Source organism: Salmo salar, chromosome ssa21 (assembly GCF_905237065.1).
Source record: "Salmo salar chromosome ssa21, Ssal_v3.1, whole genome shotgun sequence".
Taxonomy (NCBI): domain Eukaryota; kingdom Metazoa; phylum Chordata; class Actinopteri; order Salmoniformes; family Salmonidae; genus Salmo; species Salmo salar.
Window position 1 is genome coordinate 6,584,020 of NC_059462.1, and position 22,717 is coordinate 6,606,736.

General features: G+C 40.5%; 1 protein-coding gene across 2 annotated transcripts in view; it reads right to left on the bottom strand.

The window, feature by feature from the left end:
- Window positions 1–10,557: 10,557 nt before the first annotated feature.
- pcbp3 (poly(rC) binding protein 3) overlaps window positions 10,558–22,717 on the bottom strand; it is a 181,562-nt gene continuing 169,402 nt past the window's right edge. For both annotated transcript variants that reach the window (XM_014163880.1, XM_014163879.1), the window contains exons 14-16: window positions 13,836–13,888; window positions 13,252–13,421; window positions 10,558–11,876 (exon numbers count right to left, since the gene is read on the bottom strand). In XM_014163880.1, the coding sequence (XP_014019355.1) occupies window positions 11,822–11,876; window positions 13,252–13,421; window positions 13,836–13,888 (278 nt within the window). In that variant the 3' untranslated portion in view covers window positions 10,558–11,821. The remainder of the gene's footprint in view (window positions 11,877–13,251; window positions 13,422–13,835; window positions 13,889–22,717) is intronic.

Below are 22,717 nucleotides of genomic sequence, written 5' to 3' on the forward strand. Positions count from 1 at the left end.
TGGAGATTTTATGGCTGTGTGCTCAATTTTATACACCTATTAGCAATGGGTGTGGCTGAAATAGCTGAATCCACTAATTTGAAGGGGTGTCTACATACTTTTGTCCAGTAAAAGTTAATTATTTTGTATAGTTTAAGATCAATTAATCAATCAATGTGCATGCAGAAACATAGATATTAAAACAAACTATTCTAAAAATCTACCTTCAACCAAGCATTCTGGGAAGAATGATAATGAGGCCTCGCCCATGTCTTTTTCACTCAGAGAGTTAACGGAAATGTACTCAACACAGTCGAGTAACAACAACACCACACAGTGTTGATTCTACTGTGATTCAAATAACACTTGATTTATTCATGGCATGTGGTGTCAATTTAAATCCCAATGGTGTTAACCCCACAAGAACCAACACTCCGATATAACATTCACAACACTTTTTACCTGACCACCGAGATTTTAACACTTGCAAATGTGCTGTGTAGTTAGGAGTGGTGACAGAGTAGAGGAGAAGGGGAGAATGTGACTTCTGTTGCCCCTAGAGTAATGGTGCTAATTTGGAAACATGCCTGTGGACCCCGGGGTTAAAGTAATAGCCAGATAACAAATCTTGGTAGTACTGTATTTCTGAATTCCAAATCGACAGCTAGTCTCTTCTCCATAGCCACTACTGTAGATCTGACTACGGGAGGATTGGATAGGCGAAAGCAATATGGCAAAATTTCCATCCAGCCAGTCAGAAAGCAAAATGAAGCTATTATGATAATGCTACAGCAACCCAATCCTCTCAGAGCTACTGGAGTTCTTAGACGTAAGTAAGCCTTTGGATGTAGGCTAGGAGTCAATTTGAAATTGTGCTTATGTCACTGTAACACAGGTTATGGAGAGCTTAGAATAATTTATAACACATATAACATGCAACTTATATTTTTTCGACCAATAAATATTTGAAGAAAGACCCTCAGCAAAAATGTGTTTATGACTGAATGTTAAGCATTATGATAATAACATTATACTTTATTATTAAAAAACACACACATAATAACAACCACCGATCAAAATAAAGAAAGTAATTGTATTCATGTGAAAGTTTAAACTGATCTCAATAAATGTACCTAATATTGATCTCCAAGAAGCGAATTATCAACCATAAATATACCCCCTCTTACATTTTCAAACAGCATATTTTACATCAGCTTTAAGAGAAAAAGGGCCCTTGCATTTTTTTGCTGCCCTAGCACAAAGAAAATAAAAGTGATTGAAAATGTATGATCAAAATGACAGCCTGTAATAGAATTTGTTTCTTTATATATACAGTTCCAGTAAAAAGTTTGGACACACCTACTCATTCAAGGGTTTTTCTTTATTTTTACTATTTTCTACATTGCAGAATAACAGTGAAGACATCAAAACTATGAAATAACACATATGGAATCATGTAGTAACACTCTTGGAATTCTCTCAACCAGCTTCACCTGGAATGCTTTTCCAACAGTCTTGAAGGGGTTTCCACATATGCTGACCACTTGTTGGCTGCTTTTAATTCACTCTGCAGTCTAACTATTCCCAAACCATCTCGATTAGGTTGAGGTCAAGTGATTGAGGACGACAGGTCATCTTCTGCAGCACACCATTACTGTCCTTCTTGGTCAAATAGCCCTTACACAGCCTGGAGGTGAGTTGGGTCATTGACCAGTTAAAAAACAAATGATTGTTCCACTAAGCGCACACCAGATGGGATGGTGTATCACCGGAGAATGCTGTGGTAGCCATGCTGGTTAAGTGTGCCTTGAATTCTAAATAAATCCCTGACAGTGTCACCAGCAAAGCACCCCCACACCATCACACCTCCTCCTCCATGCTTCACGGTGGGAACCACACATGCGGAGATCATCCGTTCACCTACTCTGCGTCTCACAAAGACACGGCAGTTGGAAGCTAAGATCTCAAATTTGGACTCATCAGACCAAAGGACAAATTTCCACCGGTCTAATGTCCATTGCTCGTGTTTCTTGGCCCAAGCAAGTCCCTTCTTCTTATTGGTGTCCTTTAGTAGTGGTTTATTTGCAGCATTTCACCATGAAGGCCTGATTCACGCAGTCTCTGGTGAACAGTTGATGTTGAGATGTGTCTGCTACTTTAACACTGTGAAGCATTTATTTGGGCTGCTATTTCTGAGGCTGGTAACTCTAATGAACTTGTCCTCTGGTCTTCTTTTCCTGTGGCGGTCCTCATGAGAACCAATTTCATCATAGCGCTTAATCGTTTTTGTGACTGCACTTGAAGAAACTTTAAAAGTTCTTGAAATTTTCCGGATTGACTGACCTTCATGTCTTAAAGTAATGATGGAATGTCGTTTCTCTTTGCTTATTTTAGCTATCCTTGCCATAATATGGACTTTTACCAAATAGGGCTATCGTCTGTGTACCACCCCTACCTTGTCACAACACAACTGATTGGCTCAAACGCATTAAGGAAAGAAATTCCACAAATTAACTTTTAACAAGGCACACTGTTAATTTAAATGCCTTCGAGGTGACAACCTCATGAAGCTGTTTGAGAGAATGTCAAGAGATGCAAAGCTGTCATCAAGGCAAGGTGTGGCTACTTTGAAGACTCTCAAATAAACATGTTTTTTTTCTAAAACACTTTTTTGCTTACTACATGATTCTATATGTGTTATTTAATAGTTTGATGTCTTCACAATTATTCTACAGTGAACAAAATAGTAAAAGTAAAGAAAAACCCTTGAATAACTAGGTGTACAAACTGTTGACTGGTACTGTGTATGTATAAACAGTTGAAGTCAGAAGTTTACATACACCTTAGCCAAATACATTTAAACTCAGTTTTTCACAATTCCTGACATTTAATCCTAGTAAAAATTCCCTGTTTTAGGTTAGTTAGGATCACCACTTTATTTTAAGAATGTGAAATGTCAGAATAATAGTAGAGAGAATGATTTGTTTCAGCTGTATTTCTTCCATCACATTCCCAGTGGGTCAGAAGTTTACATACACTCAATTAGTATTTGGTAGCATTGCCTTTAAATTGTTTAACTTGGGTCAAACGTTTTGGGTAGCCTTCCACAAGCTTCCCACAATAGGTTGGGTGAATTTTGGCCCATTCCTCCTGACAGAGCTGGTGTAACTGAGTCAGGTTTGTAGCCCTCCTTCCTCGCCCACGCTTTTTCAGTTCTGCCCACAAATTCTCTATAGGATTGAGGTCAGGGCTTTGTGATGGCCACTCCAATACCTTGACTTTGTTGTCCTTATGCCATTTTGCCACAACTTTGGAAGTATGCTTGGGGTCACTGTCCATTTGGAAGACCCATTTGCAACCAAGCTTTCACTTCCTGACTGATGTCTTGAGATGTTGCTTCAATATATCCACATAATTTTCCTCCTCACGATGCCATCTATTGTGTGAAGTGCACCAGCCCCTCCTGCAGCAAAGCACCCCCACAACATGATGCTGCCACCCCCGTGCTTCACGGTTGGGATGGTGTTCTTCGGCTTGCAAGCCTCTCCCTTTTTCATCCAAACATAACGATGGTCATTATAGCCAAACAGCTCTATTTTTGTTTCATCAGACCAGAGGACATTTCTCCAAAAAGCACAATCTTTGTCCCCATGTGCAGCTGCAAACCGTAGTCTGGCTTTTTTATGGTGGTTTTGGAGCAGTGGCTTCTTCCTTGCTGAGTGGTCTTTCAGGTTATGTCGATATAGGACTCGTTTTACTGTGGATATAGATACTTTTGTACCTGTTTCCTCCAGCATCTTCACAAGGTCCTTTGCTGTTGTTCTGGGATTGATTTGCACTTTTCGCACCAAAGTACATTCATTTCTAGGAGACAGAATGCATCTCCTTCCTGAGAGGAATGACGGCTGCGTGGTCCCATGGTGTTTATACTTACGTACTATTGTTTGTACAGATGAACGTGGTACCTTCAGCCGTTTGGAAATTGCTCCCATGGATGAACTAGACTTGTGGAGATCTACAGTTTTTTTCTGAGGTCTTGGCTGATTTATTTAGATTTTCCAATGATGTCAAGCATAGAGGCACTAAGTTTGAAGGTAGGCCTTGAGAAGCTTCTGAAGCCATGAAATCATTTTCTAGAACTTTCCAAGCTGTTTAAAGGCAAAGTCAACGTAGTGTATGTCAAGTTCTGACCCACTGGAATTGTGATACAGTGAATTATAAGTGAAATAATCTGTCTGTAAACAATTATTGGAAAAATTACTTGTGTCATGCACAAAGTAGATGTCCTACCCGACTTGCCAAAACTATGGTTTGTTAACAAGAAATTAGTGGAGTGGTTGAAAAACAAGTTTAATGACTCCAAATTAAGTGTATGTAAACTTCCGACTTCAACTGTACATGCTACTCAGACAGACAGACAGACAGACAGACAGACAGACAGACAGACAGACAGACAGACAGACAGACAGACAGACAGTGTTGTGTATTCATGGATGCCAAGGGAAGCCAGGCTTCTCCAAATATTTGACCAATAAAAAAATGTAATAAATAAAATAATATATATTTTGTCTCTCTCTTTGTTTTCATAATTTTCCGTCAATTAGCAAGAGGCTGAATCTCACCGGAGAAATCACTTGAGCGAGTGAAACAGCGCCCCTCTGTCTCAGTATGTGTATCCCATTTATGTGATGCTGTCTGGACCAAAAGAGTAAAACATGTTGCCACAATAGTGTTTGATTGATTGATGCCAGCAAGCATTTGACCTCCCTTGTAAAAAAAGAAAGTGTTGAAAGAATCAGCCAATCAGCGGTGAGCTCAACTGTGGGTTGTCCACATGCAGCAAAATTACTTTTGGTGTCTAAGTTTGTTTTCAGTGTATTAAACTAAGCAAACAGTATATAGCCTTGTTGATTTGATGATGTTTAAACGTTTAAGTTGAAATGGTGCTGGAATAGCGGAGGCAGTACTCCTGTGACTTGTGGTAACTCTGTGGTTCTAAATCAGTTGTTGTTGTTTAGTAAACTGTCAAACATTAACTTGCTTGATCATGCTGTAGGTGATAACACTGTTACATGCAGTGGCAATCCATATATTTGTATATTTTTTGGTCTCTTTTTTTTGGAGGGGGGTTGCCTGTTTTGCATGTTATTTTGACATTAATACAGTACGTGTTGCATATCAGTTTGCAAACAATATACATTTTTTTAAATAATCATTGAGTTAATAAAGCCGCAAACAAACTAGTAATGTATTGTGTATTTGGGATGGGTAACGTGCAGGGTATTAGTAATGTATTGTGTATATGGGATGGGATGGGTAACATGCAGGGTAATAATAATGTATTGTGTATATGGGATGGGTAATGTGCAGGGTAATAGTAATGTATTGTGTATATGGGATGGGTAACGTGCAGGGTAATAGTAATGTATTGTGTATATGGGATGGGTAACGTGCAGGGTATTAGTAATGTATTGTGTATATGGGATGGGATGGGTAACATGCAGGGTAATAGTAATGTATTGTGTATATGGGATGGGTAACGTGCAGGGTAATAGTAATGTATTGTGTATATGGGATGGGTAATGTGCAGGGTATTAGTAATGTATTGTGTATATGGGATGGGTAATGTGCAGGGTAATAATGTATTGTGTATATGGGATGGGTAATGTGCAGGGTAATAGTAATGTATTGTATATATGGGATGGGTAATGTGCAGGGTAATAGTAATGTATTGTGTATATGGGATGGGATGGGTAATGTGCAGGGTAATAGTAATGTATTGTGTATATGGGATGGGTAATGTGCTGGTTAATAGTAATGTATTGTGTATATGGGATGGGTAACGTGCAGGGTAATGTATTGTGTATATGGGTTGGGTAGTGTGCAGGGTAATAGTAATGTATTGTGTATATGGGATGGGTAACGTGCAGGGTAATAGTAATGTATTGTGTATATGGGATGAGTAACGTGCAGGATAATAGTAATGTATTGTGTATATGGGATGCGTAATGTGCAGGGTAATAGTAATGTATTGTGTATATGGGATGGGTAACATGCAGGCTAATAGTAATGTATTGTGCGTTCATCTACCTCTGGCCTGCTCGCCTCCCTACCTCTGAGGAAGCACAGTTCCCGCTCAGCCCAGTCAAAACTGTTCCCTGCTCTGGCACCCTAATGGTGGAACAAGCTCCCTCACGACGCCAGGACAGCGGAGTCAATCACCACCTTCCGGAGACACCTGAAACCCCACCTCTTTAAGGAATACCTGGGATAGGATAAAGTAATCCTTCTAACCCCCCCCCCCCCCTTAAAAGATTTAGATGCACTATTGTAAAGTGGTTGTTCCACTGGATATTATAAGGAGAATGCACCAATTTGTAAGTCGCTCTGGATAAGAGCGTCTGCTAAATGACTTAAATGTAAAATGTAAAATATGGGATGGGTAACGTGCAGGGTAATAGTAATGTATTGTGTTTATGGGATGGTTAATGTGCAGGGTAATAGTAATGTATTGTGTATATGGGATGGGTAATGTGCAGGGTAATAGTAATGTATTGTGTATATGGGATGGGTAACGTGCAGGGTAATAGTAATGTATTGTGTATATGGGATGAGTAACGTGCAGGATAATAGTAATGTATTGTGTATATGGGATGCGTAACGTGCAGGGTAATAGTAATGTATTGTGTATATGGGATGGGTAACATGCAGGGTAATAGTAATGTATTGTGTATATGGGATGGGTAACATGCAGGGTAATAGTAATGTATTGTGTATATGGGATGGGTAATGTGCAGGGTAATAGTAATGTATTGTGTATATGGGATGGGTAATGTGCAGGGTAATAGTAATGTATTGTGTATATGGGATGGGATGGGTAACGTGCAGGGTAATAGTAATGTATTGTGTATATGGGATGGGTAACGTGCAGGGTAATAGTAATGTATTGTGTATATGGGATGGGTAACGTGCAGGGTAATAGTAATGTATTGTGTATATGGGATGGGTAGTGTGCAGGGTAATAGTAATGTATTGTGTATATGTGATGGGTAACGTGCAGGGTAATGTATTGTGTATATGGGATGGGTAGTGTGCAGGGTAATAGTAATGTATTGTGTATATGGGATGGGTAGTGTGCAGGGTAATAGTAATGTATTGTGTATATGGGATGGGTAACGTGAAGGGTAATAGAAATGTATTGTGTATATGGGATGGGTAACGTGCAGGGTAATAGTAATGTATTGTGTATATGGGATGGGATGGGTAATGTGCAGGGTAATAGTAATGTATTGTGTGTATAGGATGGGTAACGTGCATGGTATTATAGATGTACTATTGTAAAGTGGTTGTTCCACTGGATATCATAAGGTGAATGCACCAATTTGTAAGTCGCTCTGGATAAGAGCGTCTGCTAAATGACGTAAATGTAAATGTAATGTAAATGAGTGGTTTGGAAGGAATCAGTGGCTAACTGCAAGCATTGCAAAGAAATCACTAGCCTGTTATTCAGTGGAGAGGGTGTGTGGTCCAAGTCTGTGTTTAAGGGTCTCTTTTCCAAATAAATATTCACTCGCAACACACCATGGGCCAGAAAAAGTTGAATACATTAGCCATGCTGTCAATCCAGCATTACTTCTGCCGCATTCAAAACAACTGGAAACTTGGAACTGGGACATTTCAGGCTTCAGTGAGTTCAAGATAAATGGAAACTTGGGGGAAAAAACGAGCTCCGACTGGGAAAATCCATTTTGAACGGTCTTCCAAATCGGAATTCCAAGGCCTCTTTCTAGAGCTTCGACCTGAAGATCACTGATGTCATGATTCAACCTTGTTGTCTTGAAAGCATCATAAATCTAGAGAATGCCAGACTTTGATGACAATGTTGGATGACAAAATTTGTCCACGAGAAGGACCGCCGCGCCACCTTCCTGTTCAAGTGAGCACAGCACAACAAGGTGAGTCCAAAAATGTCTTGTATGCTGCTGCATAAATTATGTAATATGCCCACGAGATATGTATACTGTAGCTAAGAAAGTAATACTAAGTGTATGTTGTGTAGTAAGCTGTTAGTAGCCCATGTGCCTTAGCCTAATTCCCACTCATAACTTAACCTACTGTTCTGACTTGGTGGTGAACCTGTAGCATATAGCCTGTTTTATGAAAATGGCATTAATTATTGTAGGAGCTTTACTTGGCTGCTTATATGCCCCCTTTATTTATCCTACAGTTCTGAATTGGTGTAGAGGGAGAACACTGAAATAACAGCCCATGTTCTGAATTCTGTCGCTGTACATTTAAAAAATGCTGAACAAAGAGTTATATTGACTACGTCCATCCTAGATCGGTTAGTTAATGTCTTAATCGAAATTACGGATTGCCTCTTATCCGATCGTCATTCCGTTATGCCATAGTTTGTACATCTCAATTGTCAGTAGAAACCACATTTGTTTAAGCAAGTCAGCCATATCAGCTATGTTTTTTAAGCAGTACATGAGGCTGAATTAACTGTTTCGCTGCCAGACAAGGCTCTGCTGATAACCTGGTGTAGCGGTGGTAAGGATTCAGTCCATAGTGCTGAAAAGAAAGCTCTGCTGTTGGGACAGCTTTATGTACAGTGGGGGAAAAAAGTATTTGATCCCTTGCTGATTTTGTATGTTTGCCCACTGATGAAGAAAGGATCAGTCTATAATTTCAATGGTAGGTTTATTTGAACAGTGAGAGACAGAATAACAACAAAAATATCCAGAAAAACGCATGTCAAAAATGTTATAAATTGATTTGCATTTTAATGAGGGAAATAAGTATTTGACCCCCTCTCAATCAGAAAGATTTCTGGCTCCCAGGTGTCTTTTATACAGGTAACGAGCTGAGATTAGGAGCACACTCTTGAAGGGAGTGCTCCTAACCGCAGCTTGTTACCTGTAAAAAAGACACCTGTCCACAGAAGCAATCAATCAATCAGATTCCAAACGGTCCGCCATGGCCAAGACCAAAGAGCTCCCCAAGGATGTCAGGGACAAGATTGTAGACCTACACAAGGCTGGAATGGGCTACAAGACCATCGTCAAGCAGCTTGGTGAGAAGGTGACAACATTTGGTGCGATTATTCGCAAATGGAAGAAACACAAAAGAACCCTCAATATCCCTTGGACTGGGGCTCCATGCAAGATCTCACCTCGTGGGGTCGCAATGATCATGAGAACGGTGAGGACTCAGCCCAGAACTACACGGGAGGATCTTGTCAATGATCTCAAGGCAGCTGGGACCATAGTCACCAAGAAAACAATTGGTAACACACTACGCCATGAAGGACTGAAATCCTGCTGCGCCCGCAAGGTCCCCCTGCTCAAGAATACATATACATGCCCGTCTGAAGTTTGCCAATGAACATCTGAATGATTCAGAGGACAACTGGTGAAAGTGTTGTGGTCAGATGAGACCAAAATGGAGCTCTTTGGCATCAACTCAACTCGCCGTGTTTGGAGGAGGAGGAATGCTGCCTATGACCCCAAGAACACCAGCTCCACCGTCAAACATGGAGGTGGAAACATTATGCTTTGGGGGTGTTTTTCTGGTAAGGGGACAGGACAACTTCACCGCATCAAAGGAACGATGGATGGGGCCATGTACCGTCAAATCTTGGGTGAGAACATCCTTCCCTCAGCCAGGGCATTGAAAATGGGTCATGGATGGGTATTCCAGCATGACAATGACCCAAAACACATGGCCAAGGCAACAAAGGAGTGGCTCAAGAAGAAGCACATTAAGGTCCTGGAGTGGCCTAGCCAGTCTCTAGACCTTATCCCATAGAAAATCTGTGGAGGGAGCTGAAGGTTGGAGTTGCCAAACGTCAGCCTCGAAACCTTAATGACTTGGAGAAGATCTGCAAAGAGGAGTGGGACAAAATCCCTCCTGAGATGTGTGCAAACCTGGTGGCCAACTACAAGAAACGTCTGACCTCTGTGATTGCCAACAAGGGTTTTTGCCACCAAGTACTAAGTCATGTTTTGCAGAGTGGTCAAATACTTATTTCCCTCATTAAAATGCAAATCATTTTATAACATTTTTGACATGCGTTTTTCTGGATATTTTTGTTGTTATTCTGTCTCTCACTGTTCAAATAAACCTACCATTAAAATTATAGACTGATCATTTCTTTGTAAGTGGGCAAACGTACAAAATCAACAGGGGATCAAATACTTTTTTCCCCCACTGTAGACCCTGACAGTTTGTGGGCACAGTTTGTCACCCTATAGTGCAAGTAATATATTGTTTAGTGTTGTGTTGTGTAGTGGCTTTGTTGACATGCATCTAAATAAAAATTGTAATTTGCCCCAGCAAGATTTACTGTGCACATATCACCCAAAACTTTGCCATGTAATTATTTATGCAAAATATATTCAGATATTATTCCAATGTATGCATTTTTCGAGGCAAACATTCTGATGTGAATTTCTGGCTCCGTTGACTGTCCTAGCCTATTTCAATAGTACACTTATTAGCCTACTATTAAAGCATTGTGAATTACCTTGGTCCTAGACCCATGTTAGCAAAGCAAACATTAAAAACAGACACATATTTTAATTTGGGACAGTTTATTTTCTTTTTTGGGGCGTTTGAAATTGCACTTCGGGACGATTCTGGGATGGTTAGTCTCTCTCGAACCCTGCATATATCATGAGCATAGACACGATAGCTGTGTTTTAAAATGATTAAATAAACTGAATTCACAGTAAAACACATGATAATGCCCAAAAATAAAGTGTCCTTTGAATAGTCGGTTGAGGGCAGGTGAGGAGAATCATGTTAACAGTGTGGGTATCATGTTTACTTTACATAAAATAAATTAGTTAGGACCGCTGAAAGGCGCAGGACAGATAAATACAGAGAACAAAAAAAACGTGCAATGCCATTGACACAAGGGTCGTGTGATGCAGTGAAGAATGATGGGTAGAAATTAGTGTTCACATTCCAGTGACCTCAGACGTCAGCCTAGAATAGTTAAGGAAGAGGGGAGAAGGGAAGGGGGAAGGGAAAATATAGAAAAAAAAGAGAAAAAACTTTTCTGAGATTGGACACTTTCGCACAACAGTGAAACTCTGCAGCATTCTGGCTTTTAGGTCTCCATGTTACATTTACTATTGTATATTGGTCATGCATATGGATTTTATGATGCAATTTGATTAAAACCAATCCCAAATTTTCCAGGTAATTCTGGATTTTCCCTAATTGAAAAACCTGCACCTAAGTCTCTTGAGCTAAGAATAGTGTGAGTTCAAACGTAGTCCTCTATCACAATGGAAGTTGTTGACTTAATAATTTAAGTCTCCCTGCAAAATGGAGAACCTCCGAAACCTCCTTACTATTTACATAAAAAGCACTTCCTTTTCATTCCAAATTTGACACAACAATATCTCTTCACAAACGCATCACATCACTCGAGACTCATGGCCAATAGCATTGCTCAGTAGCAATCTGAATAGCAATATTTTTTTGTTTTCCACTTTTTATCCGTTTTTACTTGCCTGACAATTAACTACAAGATTGAATCTGCAAACTTATCTCTGACCTAGCAAACAGAAAAATTATGTAACAATTATCCTAAGCAGTCGGCATGCTGAAACACTATACGTAACTCTTTACATTACATGAACAGAATTCAAGTCAAATTTTTTCACTTTGCTTTACAAATAGCCTCTTTAGCCTCTTCAAAGCTGCTAAACCTTAAGTGTCAAGTGCTAAAGGAATCAGGTAGCCATTAAGTTCTGTGGGAGTATACATGGGGTTATTGGGGAGACAGTTGCTGCTGTTAGCTTCTTGATTGTGGAACCAGATTTGGGCCTCAGGATGTTGTCATGGATGACGGGTCATTCCACATGGCAGCCACATCCCTGAACCTGTCAGTGGAATTGTGGGAAAGCAATAGCCATTAGTCTCTTTCCAACCGCTTCTCTGCAAACCAAACCCTGAAAGAAAGAAGTCACAGAAAACAAAGCCCCCATGTTGTAAATTGTGTGTATCAGTAAGGCTTGAAGCATATGGATTGGGACTGAACCCCTGACACTGTCTCATTTCAAGGTTGTGTTCATTAGGTGCCAAGGGAAGAAAACTGACTAAAACAGGGACAGACTACCTGGCCTTTGTTCTCCGTGCTCTAATGACCATGACCCAACTTTGAAGATAAGTTATATGAACATTTCTGAAACTTTATGGGAAAAAGCTTTTTATTTTGTTTTGTGATAATGAAAGAGTGGTTTTAGAGGACAGTGAGAAGAAGGAGAGAGGGGAGAGCATAAGGGAACTTTAAAATACAAATTTGATCTCCAATATTGTATAATACACTGCTCAGCTCCTGGCTATACTGCCTCTGGCAAATACAGGAGTAGATGCTACCAACCACCACCAGGGTCAGATTCCCTTCTATGTAAAAGGTTAATGGACTTTGTGCTGAGACAAAGTCTCGGTCCCAAATGGCACCCTATTCCCTAAATATATAGGAAGTAGACTGCCATTTGGGACGCACAACGGCTGAATCCTCTGTAATAGCCTACTAGATTTATCTATAAATAAAGAGCTTGATTTCAACACAGAGAAGGAAGGGGGATACCTACTCAGTTGAATGCCTTCAACTGAAATGTGTCTTCTGCATTTAACCCAACCCCTTTGAATCAGAGAGTTGCGGGGGGCTGTCATAATCAACATCCACAGCACCCGGGGAACAGTGGGTTAACTACCTTGCTCAGGGACAGAACTACAGAATTTTACTTTGTCAGCTCAGGGAATCAATCCAGCAACCTTTCAGTTACTGGCCCAATGCCCTAAACACTAGGCTACCTAATTTATGTGTTATTTACCTGTGTTGAGGTGGATGTGTTTTCTACTGGGCTCAGTCATTAGCCAGAGCAGTGACATTTAACCTAAAGCAGCCTGCCATGAAAGATCTATCATAATAATTATATAATCCTCGTCAATAATGACACAACATTTTCAAAATTGAATCAATTGCTGTCTAATCTCAATAAAACATGTCATTAGGTTAGGTCTGTTGCCACCTAACTGCCATCACACATTATGACTCATATCGATGCCAGAAATAGCCGTGGAGGCATTTGACAGAAGGCTTCTTTGTACAAAGGGACTCCTCCACAGACAACCATTTCCCACGGAAATGTACTGGAGGTCACTGATTCGGCCTCATGCTAACAATGCATACTGCGTGCATTAGCATTATTAGTGTCAGCGCTCTGATGTTGGCGGTGGGTAAGAGGTTACCTTGCGTTGATGAGGTACTGGGCAAGGCTGATGTTGGCGGGGGTTCCTGTGATAGTGATCTGGCGCTCCGACGAGCCCTCCATGGCATTAGCGATTTTGATCTGCGCCCCAGACATCTGGCGGATCTCGTTGATTTTGGTTCCCTGGCGCCCGATTATGCAGCCTATTAGCTGGGAAGAAATGGCAGCGGTTCTTAACTGGGAAACCTGGAACAGAAGCCTTGGGCTGGCTTTCATTGATTTGAGCTTTAAAAAGCTCAATCATGAAAGCAGTGCGACATCATTGGCTCATTGCAGGGTCAGTTCCATTGAAACCCAGTAACTACAAGAAATTCATTTAAAGTAATTTGAGAAATGTTTCATTTTTCATGAGGTATTTTTCATGTCATTGAAAGTTGATGGTGTTACAAGGCAGCATTTTTAAGTCTTTGTATGTCTGTGTTAACTAATATTTGTCTTCACAGTAAAAGGTATCTTGTGGGGAAGTTCTTTGAATTACTGTTCATCTACTGAGCGGAGAGTTAAAATGAGTTGACCCTGATACCGGTTCATTAGTAGTTTATCCTACTGTTGTCCTTTACTCACATCATTTGGAATTGTGAGTTCATGAGTACTGGCCGGGGGGCTGGTATCCAAACCTGTGTTGGGGAACAGGGAAGGAGAGAACATGGCATAAATAGCATTTTTTATCAATTGGAGGATGTCTTGCTGTGAGTCAGGACCTTGGTCTTAGGATTGCAGTCCTAAGGCATCAATGTACCAAGGACCTTGGTTTGTTACCATAGTAGTCAACATGAGAGCCGTGCCCTTGGGGTGAGATCCAACATAATCGAGATCCCATTGACTCTAATGTACAGTGGGATCCAAATGTATTGCCACCCTTGATAGAGATGAGCAAAAAAGACTGTATACAATAAATAATAAAAATAGTGAGCTATATTGTATGCTCAAATAAACAGGATTTTTTAAAATTTTATACTAATACAATTGCTCAGAGAAAAATCTTTTGTTTAAAGCCCTATGCTGTCTTTTTAATTTAAATGTTTAAATCATCACTTTGTGCACTTATTATTATTTTTTTTTATAACTTGTTATAATTTATTTCCCTGGGCCTGCTTTAGCCACTGAAATGCTCAGTCAGACTGTGTGGGCATGGGGATACAAATTTGAATATACACTACATAACCAAAAGTATGTGGACACCTGCTCGACGAACATCTCATTCCAAAATCATGGGCATTAATACGGAGTTGGTCCCCCTTTGCTGCTATAACAACCTCAACATTTCTGGGAAGGCTTTCCACTAGATGTTGGAACATAGCTGCAATCTTGCTTCCATTCAGCCACCAGAGCATTAGTGAGGTCTGGCACTGATGTTGGGCGATTAGGCCTGGCTCGGTGTTCCAATTGTAATGCCCCCGTGAAACAGGAAAGGGCCTTCCCCAAGCTGTTGCCACAAAGTTGGATGCACAGAATCGTTTAGAATGTCATTGTATGCTGTGGCATTAAAATGTCCCTTCCATGGAACTAAAGGGCCAAGCCCGAACCATGAAAAACAGCTCCCGACCATTTTTCCTCCTATGACCAGTTGGTACCATGCATTGCGGCAGTTAGCGTTCTCCTGGCATCCACCAAACCCCAATTAATCCATTGGACTACCAGATGGAGAAGCATGATTCATCACTCCAGAGAATGCGTTTCCACAGCTCCTGAGTCCAATGGCGGCAAGCTTTACACCACACCAGCAGAAGTCTTGGCATTGCACATTGTGATCTTAGGCTTGTGTGTGGCTTCTCGGCCATGGAAACCCATTTCATGAAGCTCCCGACGAACAGTTCTTGTGCTGCCATTGCTTCCAGAGCAGTTTGGAACTCGGTAGTGAGTGTTGCAATCGAGTACAGCCGATTTTTACTTGCTATGCGCTTCAACACTCGCCAGTCCTGTTCTGTGAGCTTGTATTTGTATTTATTATCCACGTTAGCTGCTGCCAAGGCAGCAAATCAAATCAAACTTGATTTGTCACATGCTCCGAATACAACAAGTGTAGACCTTACCGTGAAATGCTTACTTACAAGCCCTTAACCAAGAGTGCAGTTCAAGAAGAGTTAAGAAAATATTTACCAAAAAACGAAACAAAAAAAATAATAAAAAGAAAAGATTTGGCATGGGTCCTCAGATCCTCAAAAGGTTCTACAGCTGCACCATCAAGAGAATCCTGACCGGTTGCATCACTGCCTGTTGTGGCAACTGCTCGGCCTCCGACCGCAAGGCACTACAGAGGGTAATGCGAATGGCCCAGTATATCACTGGGGCCAAGCTTCCTGCCATCCAGGACCTCTATACCAGGCGGTGTCAGAGGAAGGCCCTAAAAATTGTCAAAGACTCCAGCCACCCTAGTCATAGACTGTTCTCTCTGCTACCACACGGCAAGCGGTGCCGGAGCACCAAGTCTATGTCCAAAAGGCTTCTAAACAGCTTCTACCCCCAAGCCATAAGACTCCTGAACATCTAGTCAAATGGCTACCCAGACTATTCAGATTGCCCTCCCCTCTCCACACCACTGCCACTATCTGTTGTCATCTATGCATAGTCACTTTAATTAACTCTACTTACATGTACATACTACCTCAACAAACCGGTGTCCCCGCAGATTGACTCTGTACCGTCACACCCCTGTATATATTCGTATTTTTTACTGCTCCTCTTTAATTACTTACTTTTATCTCTTATTCTTATTCGTATTTTTTGAAACTGCACTGTCGGTTAGGGGCTTGTAAGTAAGCATTTCACTGTAAGGTCTACACCTGTTGTATTCGGCGCATGTGATTAATACAATTTTATTTTATTTTATTTGACCACTTCCGTATAGAGCGAGTCACTGGTACTTCCTACTTTAGTTTTTGCTTGTATGCAGGAATCAGGAGGATATAATTATGGTCAGATTTGCCAAATGGAGGGCGGGGGAGAGCTTTGTATGCATCTCTGTTTGTGGAGAAAAGGTGGTCGAGAGTTATTTTCCCTCTGGTTACACATGTGACATACTGGTAGAAATGAGGAAAAACGGATTTAAGTTTGCCTGCATTAATGTCCCTGGCCTTATAGAGTTGGTTGAGTGCAGTCTTAGTGCCAGCATCAGTTTGTGGCGGTAAATAGATTGCTATTAATAATATAGTTGAGAACTCTCTTGGTAGACAGCTTATCATAATATACTCAACCTCAGGCGAGCAATACCTCGAGACTTCTTTAATATTAAACATCGCACACCAGCTGTTATTGACAAATAGACACACCCCCCCATCTTACCAGACATAGCTTCTCTGTTTGGCCAGTGAATTGATTTTTTTTTTTTAACTAGGCAAGTCAGTTAAGAACAAATTCTTATTTTCAATGACAGCCTAGGAACAGTCGGTTAACCTGTTAGGGCTAGGGGGCAGTATTTGCACGGCTGGATAAAAAAATGTACCCGATTTAATCTGGTTACTAATCCTACCCAGTAACTAGAATATGGGTGTTTAGGGTGTTTTCTATCCATATATAATAAGTATATGCATATTCTAGTTACTGGGTAGGATTAGTAACCAGATTAAATCGGTACATTTTTTTTATCCAGCCGTGCAAATACTGCCCCCTTGCCCTAACAGGTTTTAAGGTGCTCCAAAGCTTTTTACTATCATTCTTTAAATCATTTATAAAGTTTCATAGTATAGTTTATTCTTTTTATTCAGTTTAATCACATGATTTGTCAATTTGCAGTATATTTGCCAATCGGTTATGCAGCCACACTTATTTGCTGTTCCTTTTGCCTCATCCCTCTTGCTCTAGTTTTGTCTTATCTTGATTATTGTTCAGTTGTGTGGTCGAGTGCTGCAAGGAAAGACCTAGTTAAGCTGCAGCTGGCCCTGAACAGAGTGGCACATCTTGCTTTTCATTGTAATCAGAGGGCTGATATAAATACTATGCATGCCGGTCTCTCTTGGCTAAGAGTTGAGGAGAGACTGACTGCATCACTTCTTTTTATAAGAAACATTAATGTGTTGAAAGTCACAAATTGTTTGCATAGTCAACTTACACACAGCTCTGACACACACACTTTCCCCACCAGACATGCCACCAGGGGTCTTTTCACAGTCCCCAAATCCAGAACAAATTCAAGAAAGCGCACAGTATTATATAGAGCTATTATTGCATGGAACTCCGTTCCATCTCATATTGCTCAAATGAAGAGCAATCCTGGTTTCAAAAAACAGATAAAGCAACACCTCACGGCACAACGCTTCTCCCCTATTTGTGTGTATGTATTGGTATTGATATCTAGGCAACGTGTGCCTTTTTTAAATGTATTTTTTTAATTGATGTAGTTCTGTCCTTGAGCTGTTCTTTTCTATTAAATGTTCTGTATTATGTCATGTTATACGTTTTGTGTGGACCCCAGGAAGAGTAGCTGCTGCTGTTGCAACAGCTAATGGGGATCCTAATAAAATACCAATACCAACCATACATGTTTTTAATTCCTCATCAATCCACAGGGATTTAACAGTTTTTACAGTCATTTTCTTAATGGGTGCATGAGAATTAGTAACTGGAATAAACAATTTTATAAATGTGTCAAGTGCAGTGTCTGCTTGCTCCTCATTACACACCACAGACCAACAAATATTCTTTACATCAACAACATAGGAATCACTACAAAACGTATTGTATGACCTCTTATACACTATATTAGGCCCAGCCTTTGGAATATTGTGATCACTACATCCGATGGATTGGGATACTGCTTTAAAGCAAAATTGTGCAGCGTTAGTAAAGATGCGATAAATACATGTTGATGATTTCATTCCTGTGCTGTTTGTAACTATGCTGGCAGGTTGAATGAACCTGAAGCAGGTTGCAGGCACTGGTTACAGTTTGAAGCTTTTTCTTGATTGGGCGGCTTGATGATAGCCAGTCAATATTTAAATCACCCAGAAAAAAATACCTCTCTGTTGATATCACATACAATATCAAGCATTTCACACATATTATCCAGATACTGACTGTTAGCACTTGGTGGTCTATAGCAGCTTCCCACAAGAATGGGCTTTAGGTGAGGCAGATGAACCTGTAGCCATATTACTTCATCATTATTTGACATTAGATTGTATCTAAGCTTTAAAGGAATGTGGTTCTGAATATAACCATGTATTGCTACCACTGTATCATCAAAGGTATTATCTAAGTGAGTTTCAGAGATAGTCAGAATATGAATGTCATCTGTTACTAGAAAATTATTGATTTCATAAACCTTGTTTATTAAGCTACATATGTTCATGTGGGCTATTTTTAGCACTTTTCTGGGATGCTTGATTGTTTTCATTGCTTTACTGGGAAGCTTAGCAGAAGTAAACATGCTCATGTTATTTGTGTTAGTGAAGGGTGGGCTGCACACAGTGGACTTCCTACTAGGGCACACCGCCTCAGTGGTAACAGTATAACTCTGGTTCAAAAGCACATGATTACTGTATACAATAGCTGTCGGATCAGCAGAGGCATTCAGGGCAGTTAGAGGGACAGAAATTAGGTAACTCCATTGTGTCTACCAACGCCCCTGGGATAATGTAAATTTGCTGAAGCATTATGACAACTCAGCGACACAACGGTAGGGATTAACTGAGCTGGCCTTGGGTCATTGATAAGTCATTGTCTCATCGCAGCCTTCTAATCCTGTGAAAGTATCCAGGAACTAAAATGATTTTGGTGGATCCCATCCTCCTTATAAAACAAGCTTTGTTTCCAGAAGATATCAAAATTGTCAATAAATGTTACACCCACAGAGCTGCAATTGTCAAGGAGACAGTTATGGAGGGCTAAAAGTCTGCTGAAACATTCAATGCCACGATTTAGGGAAGGCACAGGGCCAGATATTATGGGGTGTTTTGTTGGTGTCAAGCAGAAACTCAGTCAGATCTTTAAAATCCATCTTCAGCTGTTCTGAGCTGCCCTTTATAATGTCATTGAATCCCACATGAACTATGATAGACTCAATTTCCTGATGCAGGTTTAAGATGTTTGGGAGATGTTTATTGATGTTCTCATGCTCCTGGATAACATAATGTTTTTGCTCCAGGGACTAAGACAGTTCTCACCATTGAACTGCCCAATACATTGACTGGAGAAGGGGATGGAGAAATCCACCCATTCTTACCCCTCACACAACTCTTGGAACATTTCAGGGGCCCACGAGAAGCAGAATAGCGTACACCCGCAGCTCCCGGCGATAGGTCCAGACCTTCCACAGCATGCAGAGCCCTGTCAGATCCAGAGAGAGGGAAAGGAGCCGAACTCGACGACGAAGCCGCTATTGGAGTCAGTGTAGTTGGAATCAGCACAGCTGTCGCAGACACAGGCAGTCCCAGCGATGAAGGTGCAGGTAGATCAGGCACCAGGGCGGCAAAGCTATTCTTCATGTCGATCTGCTCCGGACCTCTCGCAGACACTCTCGTCCATTTATCATGCCGCTGCCTTTGGTTTTCACAATTTGTGACATGGGACCAGCGCTGTTTGGAATAATCCTCTTGCTGTTCAAAGTCTATTCCACTACAATATTGAGGAGAAGCAGATGGAGACGACATCCTTGGCAGGCAACTTCCAGGTAGCACAGGCCATTTGAATAGGGACAGATGACAAGGCGGGGATACATCTATCAAACCCGAGCGGTGCCCAGCCACAGGAGTTGAGAATGAGAAATTTCCAATTTGCATTTTCCCCATAAGTTCGCGCAGAATTGAAATTTGGTTGCTAAGGATATCCACCTCATTCCTGAAATCCTCCGCAAGCAAACACTTGCCATATTGGTACTCCGGATTGTCAATATTGTCCCGGACAAGAGCATAATAACCACACCTTCTACAGTGCTGAAAACGTTCATAAGCTATTCCAGGTGAAGGGGGCTCCACTTGGTAAACATCTAGTCCAAACCAGCAGGTTTTGACACAAACATTTATGAACAAAATAAAACTTTGGAAACAACAGGCCGAGGCGCAGAAGGTATCCGAGTTCATGACAGTCATCTTTTTTGGCCTACCACTTCGCGGCTGAGCCGTTGTTGCTCCTAGACGTTTCCACTTCACAATAATAGCTCTTACAGTTGACCGGAGCAACTCTAGTAGGGCAGAAATTTTAAGAACTGACTTGTTGGAAAGGTGCCATCCTATGATGGTGCCACGTTGAAAGTCACTGAGCTCTTTAGTTAGGCCATTCTACTGTCAATGTTTGCCTTTGGAGATAACATGGCTTTGTGGTCGATTTTATACACCTGTCACCAATGGTTGTGGCTGAAATAGCCAAATCCACTCATTTGAAGGGGGTGTCCACATACTTTTGTATAGATGGTGTATTTATATACAGCCCTGATTGGCTGATAGAATTGTCTAGAGCCCACCCCTTACCCCTTTAAAATAAAACATAATAACAAAGGCTCATGGTATTCAACCTGTCATTTGGGGCTGGTGTTGGACCCTGAAAGTGACAAACTTCCACAGGTGTGTAGGCTGCGTTATTATTAAAACAAAAGACATGTACATCACACATCTTCATTTGCTATATCATTGTTGTACTGTTTTCAATATGTCACCAGAAGATGCAGGACCAAAACAGCCTGTTTGCATTGTGGGCCATCCTGGCTTTTACTCTTCATTGCAGAAAGCAATGATTATCTACAGGGCAGACTCTAGGCCTCTGTGTCTCAGAGGTCAAACACAGTAAGTTATACTTCGAACTGAGACACAGAGGCCCATGGTATAATCTTCAATATCATCACAAAGCCTAATTAATAATTCTAAATAGACATTCTGATGATACTATTTAAATTTGTCTAATGAATAAATACTCTTGAGTTACACATTTTGGAATGTTCCTGTGTTGAAAGAAAATAAAGAAACCAGATTGCAATAAAAGGTTGTTGTCATTCTTCATAAATTGTTCCTATTTATTTACATAACATAATAAACAGATCGTAAACAAGGTTATAATGAAAGTCAAAAGCATGGCATGTAAGTATTTTCAAGTTATTGTTTTACAACTCAAGTTCTTCAAAGTATAACTCATAGTAAATGTATTTAGATTATGATCCATACAAAATAAGGAACACCTGTTTGTGACAGATGGTACTTTTTAAAAAAATGTATGGAATTTTCCATCATCAGTTTCTTATCCGGATAGTAAATTAAACACACATCTGCACCAAAGCAAATGACAGAATGCATTAGGTCTTACATATGATAAGGAACGACATACACAAGTAATATAATATTAATAAAACAATTACTTTATTGAAAGAATAAGGTTAGGGGAACACATGGTCTCATTCAAACCTAGGAAAAAAGTGCAAGTTGCATCACTATTATAACCATATAATAATACACAATTACCTGCCCTCGCATTGCGATACCACACAAGCAATCCATGTCATATTCTCCTTTCTATCTTTCCTTTAACGTAGACAACCATTTCTTGAGTAGTCCTCAAGTACATTTAAGTTTCACTCTTTCTGTTCTGACAATCAGCCAAATGTTAGCTTGGTCTTTGATCTGTTTGTGCTATATGTATAGCCAACTGCTGTGGTAACATGGCATGCCAACTGTCATGCATTAGAAGTTAGCACGACAGCATAAACAGATCTGGGACCAGGCTAGAGCATTTTTACGACCTGCACCACCAGCTTGGTATGTACAGCAGCCACCTCCACCAGCAACAACCTAGGAGGATTGGGGGAAACAAGTTCAGCTGCTTCTCTGCCAGTCAATGTTTATCTGTCTGTCCTTTGTGTGTGTCATACTCTTCATCATCATCTTCACCAAGTAGCTTCTCATCAAAAGCATCTTCCTCCAAGAAGTCCATGTCCTCATGGTCCTCCCTCAGTGATGACCCTTTAGCACATAAAAAGGGGATTATCAACGGAAGGCAATTGTGTCACAAGTTATCAACCTGTTTGCAAGGTGACAAAGTTAAATTACATAATCCTAAGGTTTTCACTTGAACATTTGAGAAAACATGTAACATAATTTAATATCTGATAGTCCATAACTGAAATTTGATCATGTATGCCTGTAGCAAACCAGCTAGACCTCCAGCCCGAGTTTTCATAAATTATATGATCTATCAATCTATACATTCATTCTTGCATTCAACAGCCAGAAGGCTTATTCTTTTTTTGGAATCACATCACAAATAAACATCAACCTTATGAGATATCTAGCTAGCTAATAATAATAATAATATAACCTCTCTCTTTCTTCTGTCTTGCAGGCTAGTAGCTACAGTACTAATCTAATCACAAGCCAGTTCGTTTTAGCTCTAATGACAAATACTTTTCAAATTGTCAATTTTAGCAATTTATTTTGTATAGTTAAGGAAAACATTAACATAAAATACAATACACAAGCTAAATCAAGTAGGCTACCTTGGTCTGTTGTGGGTGACTGACTGACTGC